General features: G+C 48.2%; 1 protein-coding gene across 2 annotated transcripts in view; it reads right to left on the bottom strand.

The window, feature by feature from the left end:
- Positions 1–18,160, bottom strand: part of AFAP1L1 (actin filament associated protein 1 like 1) — a 66,087-nt gene that overhangs the window by 31,178 nt on the left and 16,749 nt on the right. For both annotated transcript variants that reach the window (XM_008255226.4, XM_017341176.3), the window contains exons 2-7: positions 8,569–8,697; positions 7,641–7,724; positions 6,834–6,931; positions 5,737–5,845; positions 1,838–1,936; positions 1,007–1,218 (exon numbers count right to left, since the gene is read on the bottom strand). In XM_008255226.4, coding sequence (XP_008253448.2) covers positions 1,007–1,218; positions 1,838–1,936; positions 5,737–5,845; positions 6,834–6,931; positions 7,641–7,724; positions 8,569–8,697 — 731 coding nt within the window. The remainder of the gene's footprint in view (positions 1–1,006; positions 1,219–1,837; positions 1,937–5,736; positions 5,846–6,833; positions 6,932–7,640; positions 7,725–8,568; positions 8,698–18,160) is intronic.

Genomic DNA, 18,160 nt, shown 5'->3' with positions numbered 1-18,160 from the left:
ATAGGATACCTGCATCCCACATTGGAGTGCTGGCTTTAGCTTCCTGCTAATGTGGACCTTAGGAGGAAGAGGTGATATCTCAAGTAGTTGAGTCCTTGCCATATACATGAGAGACCTGGATTGAGTTCTTGTCTGTTGTGCCCATTGTGGGCATTTGGAGGAGTGAACCAGTGGATAGAAGTTCTCTGTCTGTCTCTATCTCTCAAATACATAAGTTTAAAAACTCATGAATTTCCCTTTGATATTTGGACTGAGTCAGGGATGCCTGATCTCACCATTTGTATTTATACTATGCTGGAGGTCCTGGCCACTGCAGGAAGCCAGGAAAATAGAGAAGGCATAGGAGTGAAGAGAGGTCAGGCATGACTCTGGACTGGTGCTGGCCTGGGATGAGTTTTTCACTGGCCCAGGGCAGGAAGAGGTTGAGATTTCAAATGCATCAGTGTTGAGCAAGGCTTGTCAACATATTTTTGGTTAACAGCTATTATTTTTTTATGAGATTATATTCATTCTCCTACTTTGGAATTAAAGGTATATTTTCCTCTATGAAAATATAGTGATGAGAGATGGTAAATTAAAAAAAAAACATTTAGCAAAGCAAATTAAACAGTGCTATAGGGAATCTGTGTTTTATAAAAGGCAAAAGTATAGAGATGAGAGTAGAAATATGTACATTAAAACTTAACAGTGGTTATCTCTTAGTCAATGGATTACAGGTGGTTTTAAAAGTCACTTCCTTTGTTTTTCTTTAATTTTATAAATCAGCACATTTACTTGCGTAATAAAAAACAAGAACTGTTGTTTTAACATGTTAAAGTGTTCTTCTCTGGCCAAAGAAAAACTTGGCAAAACCCATGTCATTAGGTCTTTAGGGTTTGTGTATTTAAATTCTTCCATCTTGGAAGCTCCAGGCTTTGAACTCTACACAGAATCAGGCCAGAAGGGCTGACACAGACACATGTGCATGGAGACACACTCGCGTGCCAGGCCACGTGAGGCCACTCACCAGGAGCTGGTCCTCCCTGATGATGGTCAGCTGCTTGGCCCACTGCCCGAAGCGCTTTTTCCGCAGGAGGAAGGCACATATCCTGCAGTCCCTCACCAGGCGCATTGAGGCCTCCTCTGAGGGCCAATGATGCCTGGGCTGCGGCTCCTTCCCTTCTTCCTCCTCATCATCGTAGGACTCGTAGGAGCTGCTCATTGCATCAGAGTCGTTGTCTGTGGGTGCCACAGGAAAGGACCTGTCATTGTACCATCCTCAGGGAAGCCCCCCAGCTTGGGGCCCTGGGCCCATAAAAGGACATGTGGCATGCTAATGGTAATGAATCACACCCCTATATTTGCATTTGCTTTGTAATCTTGGTGACTTCATGTCCCAGTGTCCTCATCAATAAAGTGATCATAATAAATAACAGTACCTCCTTCCTCGGGGTGTTGGAACACCGGTGCATGCGGAATGTTTAGCCAAGTGCCTACCACCCAGTAAGCACTCAGTAAACTTCACCACTGTCCATACCCCTCACCTTCACCTCCATTGTCTCAGGTGATCCTCATTATATAGATAAGCAAGTCTCCATTTTATAGATAAGCAGGCTTGAGGCTCAAATGGAAGAAAATACTCACTTAGGATCAGTTGTCAAATGTCAGGCCAATGGCTAGATTCTGGGTCCTGACTCCCATTGCATTGGTGTTTCTAGTAAACTCTGGGGTCATCAGAAACAAGGGCTTTGGGGACCCTGGCCCGGGTGAGGAGTGGTGGGCATGTGCCTGCCCAGGCCCAGGTCAAGACCTGCTCTTTGTGAGGCCAGCACTTGTCTGATCACCGCCCAGTACTTACAGGAGTTTTTCAGCTCGCCGTTCAGCCTGGTCGTGGGATAGTTGCTGTCTGCATCCTCATAGTAGCCATCAACAATGGAGTGGGCTGGGCTGCAGCCATCTGTAGGGTTGTCAGAAAGAGCTTTAGAGAAATACAGGCAGACTCCAGCGGTAGGGCTGGGGAAAACCATGGATAACCACATGCCAATTCAGGGAAGACAGTGGGAGCTATAGGCAACTTTTGTCTGAGTGTAGGACCTGGTCTCTTCATCTTGTCTTTTGCTCCCCATACCCTCTGTGCTCCTGCCACGAGGACTGGTGGGCCTTGTACTGCTGGGCCCTGTCACACCTCTAGGCCTGTATTCATGCTCTTGCCCGTGCTCTCTTATCTTCTATCACAGCACTCCTAATCATCCTTCAAGACCCAGCCCAAAGATCTGTCCTCTCACCTTCCTAGGTAGTGCGTGGCCAGTCTCTAACTTTGACTCTAGGGCATTGGGGGTGTGTGCCCTGGTCTTTGCTCTGCATAGAGTGGTGTTCCAGCTGCCGAGGCTCAGACCTCCTTCTCTGCTCTGCCCTTGCCGCATCTTTCTGCACCTCATTCCTTCTACTTACTTCCAAATATACCTGCTCCCTCTTCTTATCAAAGTGATTCTCCTCCTGAACTTCTGCGAACACAAAGGAAGGCTTGGACTAGAGGAGAGCAAGATATAGCAAGGGAGCGACTATGTACCCGGAACTCTCAGGGCATATTCCCATTTGGGGCTGGGAGGCAGTGCAGCACAGGGGTTCCTGGGGACACCTTGAACTGTATTCTGCATTCGGGTCACCTGGGGCTTGTTTTAAAATGCAGACCCCCTGGGCTGAATCCCCAGAGATTTGGATCCCTTGGAGTGGGCTGGGCTGAGGAAGCTGCACTAAAAACAAAACAAAAACCTGTGTACAAGTTGATTATCTTTTTTCCGAAGTGCCAGCCATCAGAAGTGTTTTGGATCTTGAAATATTTGCCTATGAATAATGAGATACCTTGGGGATGAGATCCAAGTCTAAACATCAATGTCAAATTCCTGAAGGAATTTTCTTCAGTATTTCTAGTGTACCTCCATTTGGCCGCGCTGTCCCAGGAGGTCAGGTGTGGAATTGTCTACTTTTGGTTGTCATGAAATGCTGAAAAAGTTTTGAATGTGTGGGAGTACCTTGAATTTTGGAATTTCAGATTAGGGAGGCTCAATTTGCAAACAGAAAGTTCTAAACATATGTAAAAATAGAAACAGTATTCAGCTCCAGTGAATTATTCTCCAAATTTATTTTACAAAACTAAATAAGTTTTTTTTTTTTTTTTTTTTTTTTTTTTTTTTTTTTTTATACAGACAGTCCCTGGAGCACACTTAGAAGTTCGGTTGATTAAAGGCACGTGCTTTCAGCTTGAGTTGAGTTCAGATCCTAACTTTACCATTTACCCAGTAACCTTAGGAAAGAAAATGCAGTTTCTCGTATTTCAGATTGTTCAGTGAACAGCGCTGACCTTGGGTTAGTAATTTAATGCAGATAAATTCATAGTACTATGTGGCACACAGAATGTGCTGGACAAATGCCAGCTATCATGAGTAGTGTCTCCTTGGAGTCCCACAGTGCTGGGAGGTAGGACTTAGACCCATTTTACAGATGAGGAGACAAGCCTCACACAATTTGCAAGTGGCAGAGCCTGGGTCAGAACCAAGGTCCTCAGCTCCGATGCACGTCCCCTGCTCCAGGAAGCCTGCCTTCACCACTGGCTGTCACACCACACTGTTCTTCAGCACTCTTTGCTGGCCTCACAGAGGACCACAGCAGTGGTGACGGGGATACCAGCTCTACGTCCTAAGCGAGGCTCAGGGCCCGCCTTTCCCAGCAGGCTCTCTGGGGTCTCAGAAGGTGGCCATCATCCTGTGAGGTAGATAGTTTTCAAGGGTGGGGGCAGTGGGGAAGAGGGTGGGGCCCAGGACAAGGCGCTCGGACACCTGGCAGGGCTGGGCGCTCTGTGTGAGAGGAAGGATACTCCCCAGTGGGCTTGGCAGCTGTCCCTGGATGGAATCCCAGCACTTCCTGAGGCCCTCCCTTCCCTCCTGCCCTAGGATCCCAGCTGTTCCCGGAGGAGGCCTCTCTGCCTGTCTGAGAGGGAAGTGGACTGTCTGGGAAGGTGGAGGAGCCTCCCCTAGCCCAGGGCTTCACAGGGATGTAGGGCCCAGAAGCACCCCATTCCCCGCCTTTGAGTAGATAGAATCGAACTGCCTGCTTCAGTTTCGAAGAACTGTTTGCAGGGACACAGAAGCATGACTGTGAGGGCTGAAGGGGGCTCTGCTGGTCCAACCCCACCACAGCCACATTTCAGAAACAAGTCCACGGTCCACTAGCAAATGAGTGGACAAGCCCAACATGGGACATCCATGCAGTGGGACATTACTTGGCCATAAAAAGGAATAGTTCTGCTAGTGTTACAGCACATGAAGCTACATCAAAGAAGCCAGCCACAGAAGGCCACATATGGTACTTTTCTGTCACGTCCAGAACAGGCAATACTGTGGAGACAAAGTGGACTGGTGGTCAGCAGAGGCTGTGGTAGTGACTTCTCATTGGTTTTCAGGGGTTCCTTTTGGGGTGATGGAAATGATTGGGAACTGAACAGTAGTGTTGGCTGCACACCACTGTGAATGTACTAAATGCCACTGACTAGACACTTTAAAACAGTAGAAATGGTCAATCTCACATGTATTTTATTGCAATAAAATAATTCACCCGTAATAAAAAATTCATTTCCCACAAGAAAATCCTGATGATAGTTTCTTGCCTATCCTAGAGAAATGACTAAAATGAACATGTACATGTGTGTTTGTATATCCTACTAGAAAAAAACCCAAATGGAATCATGTTATAGGCAGTATATTGTGTTTGGTTTTTTTTAAATGACTCTATCTTGGAATTCATGTCCAATCAGCATAAATTGGTTTTATTTGTTTTCTGGTGGTTGGAGAACATTCCACAGTGCTACTGAATGGTGGGTAGCATCACGCAGACATTATCTCATGCAAATAGACTACATGTGCTGGTCATCCAAAAACCACAATACAGTTTCTTGCAGGGGATGTGAAGTCCCTGCCCCCAAGCCAGTCACCTCTTCTGGTCCTCAAAGGAACAACCCTGGCGACAAGGAGGAAGGTCAGGGTTCTTCTTTGTGGCCAGCTTAAGAGATTTTCCAAGACAGTTTGTACCAGTGTCTTCTAAATGATTTTATTGTGCCTTCTAAGCAGTAAAAACATGTCCATGTAGTATATTTGTGTTTTCTTACGTATGTATAAATTGTATATGTATATATAAAGTATAAGTGCTGTGCTATTAGATTAGAAATGCTAAAAATATTCACACAACATTTTTGTAAATATGTGTGAAAGTAAATGTTGATAAAGCTTCTTGTGTTTCTGCCGACATCATTTTGGGGTGCCTGCATCCTACTATAAAGGCCTCTGCTGTAGTCCTTTTTTATTTCAAGTGTTAACTTGCAAATCTGATTTCCCTGTAGGATGTTTGTGCTTCTCTTCTGTCATCATCTGCTACAGAGGTGCACTTGGGTTAGTATAATGACAGCCCTTGGAACAGGGTGTCATGGTGGCCATATAGCACTCCATCCTGGCACATTGATATAAGAGCACCTGGCTCTCAGGAACTGAGGGCCAGGGGGAGTAAGGGGGCTGTCCAAGGCAACCCAGACTGGTACTAAAGGCCAAGCCCCTGACCTCTTGGGACCATACCCATCAGATCCCATGGGCTGGCACTGAAGAGGCCAGGTGCTCAGGGCAGCTGCTCCTCAGCAGGTGGTGGCATGGCTGAGCGGGTGCCAGGCATATAGCTCTAGCTCCAGGAGTACATGAGGGGACCAGAACTTACTGTGGGAGCTGATATACTCAGGGCACTTGCCGGGTCCCAGCGGGAGGGCCTCCTCATAGTATTCCTCAGGCGGAGGCTTGCTGGGGAGTGGCGGAGGCAGCTCACCTGCCTGCAGAGGGACAAAGGTGTGTAAGACCAACAAGCTAGGGGAGGAGCAGAGGGCTGCAGGCAGGAGGGAGGCGGGAGCTCCTGGAAGGCAGGAGGCAGTCTGAGTGTAAAGCCCCAACTTAAGAGTTGCATTACTAGCTAGACAGGAGAGCCTAGGTGTCCCGTGTGTGTTACCCATGTCTCTTAAGGGTCAGGGCCCCTCTGTTGTGTCTAAGGGTTTCGCAGCTATGGAGCAGTAGCAGTTATACTCATTGCTGGAGCACGTGCAGACTCATCAGGCCTCTGTGAGTTCTGCAGTCCTTAGCAGTCCAGCAGCAAGAGCTCAGACTCTGGGGAAGCCTGGCTTTATAACTACATTCTGTCACTTCCTAGCTATGGGACATTAGGTGTATTGCCACTCTCTCTGAGCCTCAGTCCTCTCATCTGTGGAATGGGGAAAACAATTGTGCCAACCTCATTTGGTTGCTGTGGGCATGCAAAGGACACAATGAGCTGTCAGTAATTGGTGCTGTTGATAGCAATGATGATGATGATGATGAGCTGTGCAGTTGATGAGCTGTGCCTCTGGTGGCCATGGGCCCCTTTTCCCAATTCCATGGCCCCAAGATTGGGAGCCCCAGATCTGGTCCAATACTTCCTTTGTAGGTAAAAAACTCAGGCTCCAAACTGGGAAGTAATTTGCCCAAGGCCATGGAGCAGAGTAGTGGGGAGGGTAGAGACCACCCAGCTCCTTGTGCAGAGCTTCCCCACAGTGCCCATGTGTTGTACCTAGCTCTGAGGCTAGGTGGTGACAGCCTTTGGGCCTGAGAGGCAGATAAGTTCTCTACACTCTCCCTGCTCTGCACCACAACAGAGCGCATCAGGAGCCACTGAAATGCCCCGTGTGGCTCTGTTTCTGTCGCCAACCACCTCCAAGAGACAGAACAGATCCCTGCACAACCAGGAGGGTCAGAGGGCCTGCAGGCATGGGGACCCAAGCCACAACTCACATTCTGTAGAGATGGGCTCTTGGCTGGCTCAGGGCTGGCTTCTTTGCTGGCCTCCCCGTCGTCCTCTGGCATGTCCCGAAGGTCACTCAGGTCACAGTCTATGGAAGGTCAGACCATGAGGCAAAAAAGACACAGATGTACATGGCAGAGGGAAAGAGAGCTGGGTTGGGGTTAGGAGCTTGCAGATGAGGTCAGGCCCCACCATCTCCTCCATTAGTAACATGAGCAAGTGATCCAATCCCTCTGCACAAAGAAGTCCCAAGAGTCCCCCCTCTGTCTGTCTCCCAGGCTTCTTGAGAGCATGGAAGAAGACAGTATTTGTCAGGTTGCTTTGGTTGTGCTACACAGGTACAATCTCTACAAATCTCTCACCTAAGTTATAGCTCTCCCAGTGTTGAGTAGGGCTGTCCCTCTCCAGGATGCTCCCATGCCCAAGGCAGCCACTGCTCCTCTGTCACAGCTCTCATTTGAGCTGTGGGACTATGCAACCCAGGGACTATGCAACTATGAGGAGACTGGAGGATGGGAGTGGCAAGTGTTCTTTCTCTTGTGCAGGGCCCTCTTTGGATTGCACATTCATCTGCACTGTCCATAAAATCTCTGGGATGACTTCTTATCAACGCAGATTGTGCACAGACTTCCAGAGCTGGCAAGGGCCAGAGAGGCCGAAGGACTGCCCAAAGTGACTGAGATACAATGTTAGAACCAGGCCTTGCCTATCTTTTGGCCTTCCATAGTCTGGGGCAGTGTACATACACATTGGGAGAGGGAGATTCTCACAGCTGAGGTGAGGACAGGGTCACTTACCAAATTCTTCAAAGAGGGACTCCACAAAGCTGGGCCCAGAGTGGAGGTCTGCGGTATTCACGTACAGGTAGGAGACTTCCTTGGCTATCAGGAGGAGGAGGACACAGCAGCAGTGAGGAGGGAAGGAAACAGGTCTCCTCTGCCCTCCTTGGCACTTCCATCCCAGTTTATATCCCAAGTTATCTCATGGTTTTCGAACTTTGTTTTCTTTTTCCATTGCTATTGAAGATAGCAATGTCTCTAAGGAAAAGGATGTCTGAGGGCTGCTCTGGGGACAGTCAGGGGACAGGGGCTCAAGCAAGCACAGTTAGAAAACTGCTGTCCCATTTCATTGTTCCAGCAGTCTTGGAGGGCAGCAGGTGACATCAACTTTGTTTTGTCTCTGGGAAGGGAGGCTCAGTCACCCACCATATGGCTTCCTACAATGGCCTTCGGACTCCATGAACCCTGCAGAACACATTATGTCCCATTAACTGAGTAGGGGAAGAGGCTAGAGTAGATGAAGGGGACTTGCTGCTGGGCCCACAATAAAGGGCAGAGACCTGAGGCTTTAGTGGAGGAGAGGGGCAAGGAACAAGATGCGGGGGAGGAGTCCATCTCAGAAGGATGAGTGAGTGTGTGTGTATCAGATGGGGTGTTGGGAGCGTTTGTGTAGGAGTGTGATGTTTATGTTTGTGTGTGTGCTCTGGAGAGGGCTGGGGCAGGGTGGAGGCATACAAACAGCACAGGCAGGATGTGGTGGAACAGGAGGCCCACATGGATGGGGAGTTGGACCACAGAGCGAGACATGCAGATACTACCATAATAGAGGCTCCCGTGACTGCCTGCCACAGGACCTGGGGAGTTACTGAAGGTTCTGGAGGAGGGTCATGGAGGCTTTCCTGCCTGTCAAGGTGGAGCTCCTCCAGGCAGAGTGCCGATGGCTGACCTGGGAGGGGCTGCAGGCTCTGTAGGATGGAGGCCACAGCCATCTTCTTCTCCAGGGTGGTGTCGCTGAGGTACTCGTGGTCCAGGAGGCTGAGCAGCCCTGTGAGCTCTGGGAGCAGCTGCTCCAGCACTGGGGAAGAGGGCCAAGGAGCACAGTCACAGCTCTGTGTTGGGGACCCTGTGTCCTCCCCACCCACTAGAGGCCAGGAGGCAGGGCTGGGCCCCTGCGCAGCTGTCCCAGCTCTGGCCACTGCCTCCCTTAGGAGGGCCCGCTCAATTAACCTTGTGGCAATCTTCCAGGCCTCCCCACTCTGCCTTAGACCTCAAATGGCCTTTGCTGGAGGACTGGACCTCCCAGGCTTACCCTGGTAACTCTGAGCCCAGGCAGCCTCCAGCAGAGGACCCTAGGCCTCCCTTTGTCCCAGGCTGCCCTCTGCTCTGCAGGCCCGGGGTACTCAGCACAGGTCTCTGGTGGGAGCCCCCAGCTGTCCAGGACACAGGCAGGAAGGGAGCCTTCCTGTCCCATCAGTTCATGCGCTTCAATCTCTGGAACCTTCTGTTTCCGGTGCCTCGGCAAGAGCCAAGCTAAACTTTAACCCTTTCCACCCCATGCCCCAAACTATCATCACCATTCCTTCTTTCCCAGCAACACCAGTGCTTCTCAGACTTGAGCGTGTATGGAAATTACCCAGGGGTCTTATCAGAGTGCAAGTCCTGATTCAGAATCTTTGATTCAGAATTCAGAAGGCCTGGGGGAGGGGACCTGAGATGCTGCATTGCTGCCATGCTCCCAGGTCGAAGTCTGCTCTGAGCTGCAAGATCCTAGAGCACAGAATCCTTTAAAGACTGGAGCATGCGAAGACTATGATGTCACTGATGTTACTTGGGACTTGGTTTGCCTTAGAACCGAAGACTAGCTTGGTCACAGGAGCAGCATTGTTCTGCTTTGCAGTGTCCTGAGTTCTGGAGCACAGGAAGAAAGCCAGCCTGTGCTGAACCACCTCAGGATCGGTGGGAAGCCTTTTGCATGTGGTTGTCTGATTGAAATCTCCCATGAAGATCTATCTTGTTATCCCCATTAGAGGATGAAACTAAGGCTCCAGGAGATTACAGAGCATATCTGGGGTTACCCGGCTGGCAGAACCTCCACCACATCTGCCTCCTTCATGCTCTTCTATTAATCATGGGGCTATATCACCTCACAGTACCTTACTTGATCCCACCAAGTTTTGAAGTAGGTCTTAGGATCACTTCTACTTTAAGATTTACTCATTCAGAAAGAGAAAGAGATCTCCCACCAGTTCATTTACTCCCCAAAGAGCCACAACAGCCAAATCTGGGCCAGGCTGAAGCCAGGAGCCAGGAACCCCATCCAAGTCTCCTACATGGTTGGCAGGGGCCCAAGTACTTGGGCTGTCTTCCGCTGCCTTCCCAGATGCATTAGTAGGAAGCTGGATTGGAAATGGAGCTGTTGGGACTGAAATAGGTGCTCTGATAGGGGATGCTGGCGTTGCAAGTGGCAGAGTAACCCACAGTACCACATACTGGCCCTGATCCCTACTTTTTAGCTAAAGAAAGTAAATCTGAGAGAAGATGAGTAACAAGCATAAGGTTACATGGGCAAGTGGAAGAGGCAGGATGTCACCTCTGGTTATGGCTTCTAACTCCATGTGCTCGCCTTGGCCCCAGATCATGCTGTGGAAGCAGGGAGAGCCCTAGTTATTCATCCAGGATCTAAGATGTATCTTTGGGGCTATAACATCATGCAGAAGAGAATGAACCTAGAGCCAGAAGGCCTGGATTCAAATTCAGGCTCCATCATTAGCGTTAGACCTTCTGCAAGTTACCTGTCAGTGACTTGGTGTTCTCCTCTGTTGAGGAGGGTATAATGCCAGCACCTGCCTCATAGGGATATGTGAAGGTTAATTATAGCAAGCATGAAAAGTGACCTGGCCAGCTCACTGCTTACTCAGTGGGAGTAAGCTGTCCTTACTGCCACTGGAGAATCTCTCATTGGTCTGTGCCAATGTCTGCCAGCATCTGCTTCAGGCCGTGAGGCTCTTGGAGGTGCAGGCTAGACTGCAAGGTGGCTTCCCTGGCATCTACAGTGGGGCCTGCTCGGCCAGCATGGGTGCTCTGTGAGTGCTGGCTGACAGTGGGCATGACCAAGTGCCTGCACTTGGACTTCCTCTTAAATGGACGTCACATGTACAGATTGGGGCACTGTTGGGAGAATGTGATGCTGTACTAAGGCAGGAACTTGATGGCAGTTTCTTATCTAAGCCCCATGGTATAGCTGAGTGTGTCCCACTGGGATACTGATTTTCCAGGAGACACTGCTGAGGTGGATGGGAGCCATGGAATGGTTGCACAGCCTGAAGGAGGTGGAGCCTGATCAATTCCAGTCTGCATGATTTCTAGGCTTTTGTGTTGCACAGCTGTGGGGGTGCAGGTAGGTTAGTGGTGCCTGAGGACCCCCATGCCACTGAAATAAGGGTAGAGAATTGGAGGGGGGACTTCCTTCTTTAAAGCAGGAAGACATGCAAGATCATTTCAGCTAAACTTAGCCATTTTGAAGGAAGTCTTGAAATGGAATCATGAACCTCTCTCCACCTTCCTCAGTTCTCTACATTTATTGAGCACTTAAATGCATATCCTGCTGGCCCCTGTAGGATTAGGAAACAGTGACTGAGGGATGGCCCGGTGGGCACTCTGTCCTCTGTCACACACGTGTGCGTGCTTACTGTGATCACAAGCAAGGACCTTGTGAACGCAGAGTTGCGGTGCCACAGAGCAGCACGGGAGCTCTCTGTGGCCTTCAGGTGGGATTCATGCAGGGAAACGGGAGATGCTACTCTGCCCTCGCACAGGGACATCAGGGCGCTGCTGCACTGAGCCATTCATCCCTATGCCAGATGTTCTGAAATCTTTTAGTGTTAGGATCTCTTTATACTTTTTTTTTGGATATCTTTATACTTTTTAAAATCATTGGGGCCAGCGCTGTGGCGCAGGAGGTTAATCCTCCGCCTGTGGAGCCAGCATCCCATATGGGCACTGGTTCTAGTCCCAGCTGCTCCTCTATTGATCCAGCTCTCTGCTGATGGCCTGGGAAAGCAGTAGAAGATGGCCCAAGTCCTTGGGCCCCTGCACCCACGTGGGGCACCTGGAGGAAGCTCCTGGCTCCTGGCTTTGGATCGGTGTAGCTCCGGCCATTGCTGCCGTTTAGGGAGTGAACCAGCGGATGGAAGACCTTTCTCTCTGTCTCTACCTTTCACTGTCTGTAACTCTAGCTGTCAAATAAATAAAATAAAATATTAAAAATTTTTTGAGGACCTCAAAGAAGTTTGGTTTTATGCAGGTTGTATCTATCAATATTTACTGCACTCACAATAAAAACAGAAATTCTTCAAACACAAAAGCACACACTCGGCCCACCAGCCTGCAGAACCACCACCGCATCAGGCACTGCTGGAGAACTCCACTGTCCACTGTGGATAAGGATATTGAAAAGGCAGGGATACCTCTCAGTGCTGTATAAAAGCAGATTTGACTTTACAGATCCCCAGAAGAATCTTGGGCGCCCCTTCAATAAATGACTTCTGATTGTTAAGCCTTTTGGGGTTTCTTAAATACTAAGTAGTCCTTCCTTTCTTCCTCTCTCTCTCTTTTTCTTCCTCCCTCCTTCTCCCCCCGGCTTTTCTGTCTGCTATCAGCTAGTGCCTAAGTGCAGCAGCATTCCAAAATGCTATACTGTTTCGAATATAAGGTTTGTAACAGTTGTTTGTAAAGTTAAGAAAAATTAAGTTCTGCTTAAGTTCTCTGCATTTGAAAACATGAGGGTTGGTATCAAGCTCATAATCTTGTTTTTCTTTCCTGTTCTTTGATGGGATTCTTAACAAGGGACCTGGACTTCTAAGTGTTTGATGGGATTCTTAACAAGGGACCTGGACTTCTAAGTGCTTTTCATTTGAGTGAGATATGATTTCCAAAGACCAAACTGACCCTAGGAGAAGAAAGCCATGAGTGAATTTTGGGGGAGCAGATGGAGCGTTCAGGGACTGCCATCCTGGTGCTGGCTTCTGTAGCCTAGAAGGGACCGGCAGGCCACAGGGCCAGAGGGAGTCTGAGCCATGGGCCAGAGCTTAGCTTGCAGTGAACATGCAAGATCCTTCCCTAGAGCTGGGAAGTTACCGTGAGCTGGGCAGCTGGTGCACATGATCTCATTTAATCCTCCAGTGCCTACGAAAAAGGAAATGGAGGTTCTGAGGAGTGAAGTTACTCAGTTTGTAGGTTGTAAGGTCATGCCTTGAACTCAGCTTTGACTTTGAACTTGGATCCCTGTGCCTGAATCCTACACTGGAAGAATTCAGCTAAGTTCAGCACAGTGTAGGACAGGAGCAGGCTGGGGAAGACAGGTGGGCAGAAGTGGGTGATGGAGGCTGTGGCTTTATGGGGCCTCCTTAACCTCTGGGTAGGAGTCCCTCACTATGGGGCTGACATTTCTGCTCCAGGCCCTCTCCCACTGTGCCTGCTGAACTTCAGGGCCGTAACTATGAAGACCTCATAGAAGAAAACCAAGTGACTCAAAGCAAATGCTTGACTTAACAGTGGGGACCTCGTCCCAGAGACAGCTTCATATACATCATGGATTCAGGAAACTTCTCAGCCAGTGCTGGGCTCTCCCAGAACAATACAGAGCTCACCCCCAAAAGCTAGCTTTCAAGCACAATGACTTCTGCTGATTGAGACACAAGTGACTATAGAAGTGGCTTCAGTGACAGCTTCGTCTTGAATCCAGAGAATTCAAACCACAGGGATATGAACCATCAGAGAAATCAGCGGGAGAGAAGTATTATGGGAGTAGTGCATAAGACCAGTGATCCTTCAAGGCCCCAGACTCACCACCAAGGCAGCCAGGTGGAGCACAGAGTCCTGCTTAGAACAGTGCAGTGGTTAGAATTCTGAGGTCAGACCTGTGCACACTGGGATTCTTGTACTGTCACTTCTGACCATGTTAGCGAATGCTGAGCCTGGCTTTGTCACATGAACGACGAGGACAGTCTGATTCCAACCTCGTAGGCAGGGAGGGCCAAGTAACTTCATGCTTGTGAAGCACTTGGCATGGTGCTATGTCTGGACCGTGCACTGAACAACAGCCACACTGCACATTGTTGTCATTGCTGCTGTTTCTTGACACTCCCCAGAGCCATGCAGACTGCAAAGTACTGATCAGATGGCATTGATAGACATATTTGCTGTATCTGTAACAAGCTCTGTCCGCGAGGACGGGGCTGTGTCTCAGTCAGCATACAGATGCCCAAGGAACACTTATTCACTGAACACAGTATTTTGATGACCTAGTTTAACCCTCTCATTTTAAAGATGTGGATGGGTCAAAGAAGTTAATGCAATTAACTATCATCAGATGACCAGTTGGAAAAAAATATCTGGTGTCGAATTCATACAAGTTTACACAAACCACGGTGCTTAAGATGAATCATGGAAGAATGGCTAAGAGCACTGGCTGTGGGCAATTGGGGCCCTCCCAGCTCTGTCATTTTCCAGCTGTGGGCTCCTGGGGAAATTTCTTAACTTTCCTAAGCTTCCATTTCTTCACTGCAAACAGTGTGGGCAATAACAGGAGCTGCTTCCCAAGGTCACTGTGAAGATGAAGTGAAGTGTATGGCACTCAGTGCACTGTAGTTGCTCTCTTCATTCCTATGTGACCTGCTAGGGTGGAGTCAAGTGCAGTGGCACGCACAGAAGAGAGGATGCAGCAGGGTCTGTGTGTTGGGGAAGACATTGTGGGACTCTGCAAATCTCTTCATGGCTCTGGCCCTGACCCTGAGCTTGGGATAGCTGGGGCAGAAGGAGGCAGACGCCCATTGCTTCAGTGTTCACAAACCTAGGATTCCTCCACACCAGGTGAAGGGACAGCCTCTTCCTGTAGGAGGGGCAATAATGCAACTCAGGAGGCGCCCATTCTGAACCTGGCCCCTGCGGCTTTGCTCCTGATCTAAGCCATCCATACCCTGAGGGCAGACTGGGACACTAGGACAGGACTGTCTTTATGTCTTAAGTTTATTTGGACTCAAGAATAGATTTCATCAATCTTGTTTGTTTAGCTGAATCTTAGGATGTAAGGTGAATTCTAATGATGGAAAAACAAAACCAACAGAAATAAATGGTCTGATCATTGTTTGTAAGTCCTCAATCATTTAAGTGGGCAGAAAGGCACAGAAACCCAAGACAGGGGATAATCATTCTCTAGGATGCAAAAAGTTTCTCCAATAAAATTAGAAACCTGTTTAAAAATATATCTAAGAATAGGCTGCTAGGTGCTTATTGTTCTTCGTGAGTATTCAACCAAGACTAGTATTAATTTTCTCTGTGCTCCTCCATCTAATTGAACTAAAAAGGAGTTGTTATGTAACAAAAATGAGCCACAGGCAAAAAGCATGCCACTAGCTCTTAGGACATTATCCCCATACAGTGTGAGTGAAAACTTCAAGCAAAAGCCATTAAGGATACCAGCACACAGAGGGTCGTGTTCATTTAGAGATCTCAAAGATAATGAGTCTAATTTCCAAGACAAAAGGGAAATGAATAATTCAACTTCAGCAGATCACAGGATTAAAACACCTGGGCCCTTTGACACAGAATCTCATTCCTGTGCACCTGCCAGAGGCTTGAAACAATTTCATTAAATGCAGAGCAGTACAGGCAACTGCCATTTCTCTTCCCTCCCACCTCACTATTTTACAAGTCTTTACAGAGGGCACAAAGATCACTCATTTTTTATTATTTTCAATGACAAAGAAAATGCAACTTGTGGGATTTAAACAGAGAAAGTAAGAAGCGTTGTGGGAATGTGGTTTTATGAAATATCCTACAATTTTTCTTTTGGCTTACTCAGGTTTCCTTTCTTATTTCCAAACAGTAAAAGAATCCATTTTCCGTCTCTAAAACCATCCTGTCCTGGAGAAAGCGCCAGTGCATGATTTAGGGGATAGCTTTCTGTAGCGTGCTTTGAGAAGTCAGCCCATGAACGACCCATTATAATGGAAAGGAGGCAAGCTATCCTGGAAAGGAAAGCAGTTACTAATGAGACAGGAGCTCCGTGTGTGGATGTGGAGAAGAGAACAAGGAAGCTTTCCTGAGACTTTCAAACCCTGCAGATTCTTCCAGAGACCTCTGTCCACCCGGCCTTCATGCTGTCCTCCTGGGCTGCTTAGCCTAGGTACTTTGCATAGGCTGTTCCCTCTGTCTGTCAGCTCTCTTCCCCTGCCAATCAGTAATGTCCTCTTTATTCTCACCTTAATCCTGGCCCTTCAGGATCCCTTGACCCCACCCATTCCTACCATTTCCTGCTATCATAACATCAAGTACCTCTCCCTGTGGCACTTCACATGGTAAGAGTCATATATAGGTACATAGTTTTTTAAAAATCACTTGCTTTTTCTTTTCTTTTCTTCTCTTTCTTTCTTTCTCTCAGATTTTTATTTATTTGAGAGGTAGAGTTACAGACAGTGAGAGGGAGAGTCAGAGAAAAAGGTCTTCTGTCCACTGGTTCACTCCCCAAATGGCCGCAGTGGCTGGAGCTGGGCCGATCTGAAGCCAGGAGCCAGAGATTCTTTTGGGTCTTCCACGCGGGTGCAGGGGCCTAAGAACTTGGGCCATCTTCTGCTGCATTCCAGGCCATAGCAGAGAGCTGGATCAGAAGAAGAGCAGCTGGGACTAGAACTGGCACCTGTATGGGATGCAGGTGCCAGATTAACCTACTGTGCCACAGTGCTGGCCCCAGTACATATTTTTTTTTTATTACTGTCAATTTCTCTGACATGAACCCTGGCTCCATGTGGGCCGGAACAGTGCCAGCTTTTGTTTGTACCTGATGCAGATTAAGTGCTTAAGTGATAGCGGAGTGAATGGATTCTTGGAGCAAACTGTTTCTTAAGTGTGGATGTTAATGTGATTTAAAAACTGTGTCTAACTTTATTGTGGTTCAGTATAGTAAAAAGATGCATGGAGAAAAGAAAAAAAAAGCAACAAAAAGGAAGCAGAAGCCCAATTTCTCACTTGGCTAAACCCAACCATGCTATTTGGTTGAACTTGAACCCCTCATGTGAATACAGCTGTCAATTGATTAAGTGATGTGCATTTTGTAGTTGGTGGATCTTTTAAAAAGAATTATTTATTTATTTGAAAAAGTGAGAGTGAGTGAGAAGAGAGAGAGAGAGAGAGAAAGAAAGAAAGATCCTGCATTTGCTGGCTGACTCCCCAAATGGCTGCAATAGCTGAGGCTGGGCCAGTTTGAACCTAGGAGCCAGGAACTCCATCTGGATATCCTACATGGGTGGCTGGAACTAAGTACTTCAGCCATCACCTGTTGCCTTCCAGGTGCATTAGCAGGAAGCTGCATCAGCAGCAAAGTAGCAGGGATTGGAACCAGCACCCCAGAGTGGGATGTGAGTGTTTTAGGCAACAGCTTAACCCACTGTGTTGCAGTGCCAGCCCCAGGAGTTTAATTCTAACATATAAATTAGATAATGATAATTAATAGGTACTGAGCAACCCGAATTACCTGAGTTTAAGTTCTGTTCCCCTAGTTCCTAGCTGTGTACCTTTGGGCTCCTGATATAACCATGCCATGCTTCATGCCTACCGCATGCGAGAATGTCCACCTCACCAGTGGGAGTGGCCTGGTACATTAGAATGTGCTTACAATGATGCCCAGTGCATAGTAAGTACTCAGTAAATGCTGGCTACTTATTTCATTCTTCCATTGCTACTGGAGATTTGCATGTATTATTTATATAATTATATAAATTATTTATATAAATTAATCCCTTTTTACAGGTGGGGGAACTGAGGATTGCAGAATGTAAGAATTGTTGAGGAGCTAGTTGGGATCCCTTTACCAGTGTTTGTTTAGGATGCTGCTTTGTCTGTGCCCAGCTTGAGGTTAATTCTGCAGAGAGATCACCAGCTCCACTGGCGAGGCCAGTAGATTTGTCCTGTCACTTCTTGGGTTCAGAAATCTTTTCTTCCTCTGCTCACAGTGTCTTCCAAGTTGCCACACATCTACCCAGCTGGGACCACAGGGATGTCTCGCCTCCTTCCTTTGAATTTAAGGCCAAACAGCGGGCTGAACCTTGGAGAGGACAGCCCTGGTTGGACCTGCATTGTTTATCACTAGAACAAACACTTCCTGTTGTTGCAGGCTACATGCCTCATGCAGGCTGGAAAAGATTGAAAAAGCAGCAGCAGGGGAAACCCAGCTGCAAAACTAGGGCCCCTGTGCTCTGCTTTCCAGGAGTTAAATATAGCCTGGTGTGGGCAGGGCAAGGGATGGTGAGGTCACCTTGGGCGGCCTTTGTGCGTGTTAATTAGAGCTGTTACAGGAGACTGAATACATTCTTATGCTGAAGAGAAGAGGGCAACTTTGACTCCACAGACAGAAACACAGAAACATTCACGAGGAAGGGGGGTGGAGCAGCGGGGTGGGGTAGGGTGGAGGGGGGCAGGATTTGGCATTGGCCTCAGAGCCTATAGCTTGGCTCTAACTCCTCTCACCCATTCCAGTGTAAAAT

The sequence above is a fragment of the Oryctolagus cuniculus genome, chromosome 6 (genome assembly GCF_964237555.1).
Source record: "Oryctolagus cuniculus chromosome 6, mOryCun1.1, whole genome shotgun sequence".
Classification (NCBI taxonomy): domain Eukaryota; kingdom Metazoa; phylum Chordata; class Mammalia; order Lagomorpha; family Leporidae; genus Oryctolagus; species Oryctolagus cuniculus.
This window is presented reverse-complemented; position numbering and strand designations above follow the sequence as displayed.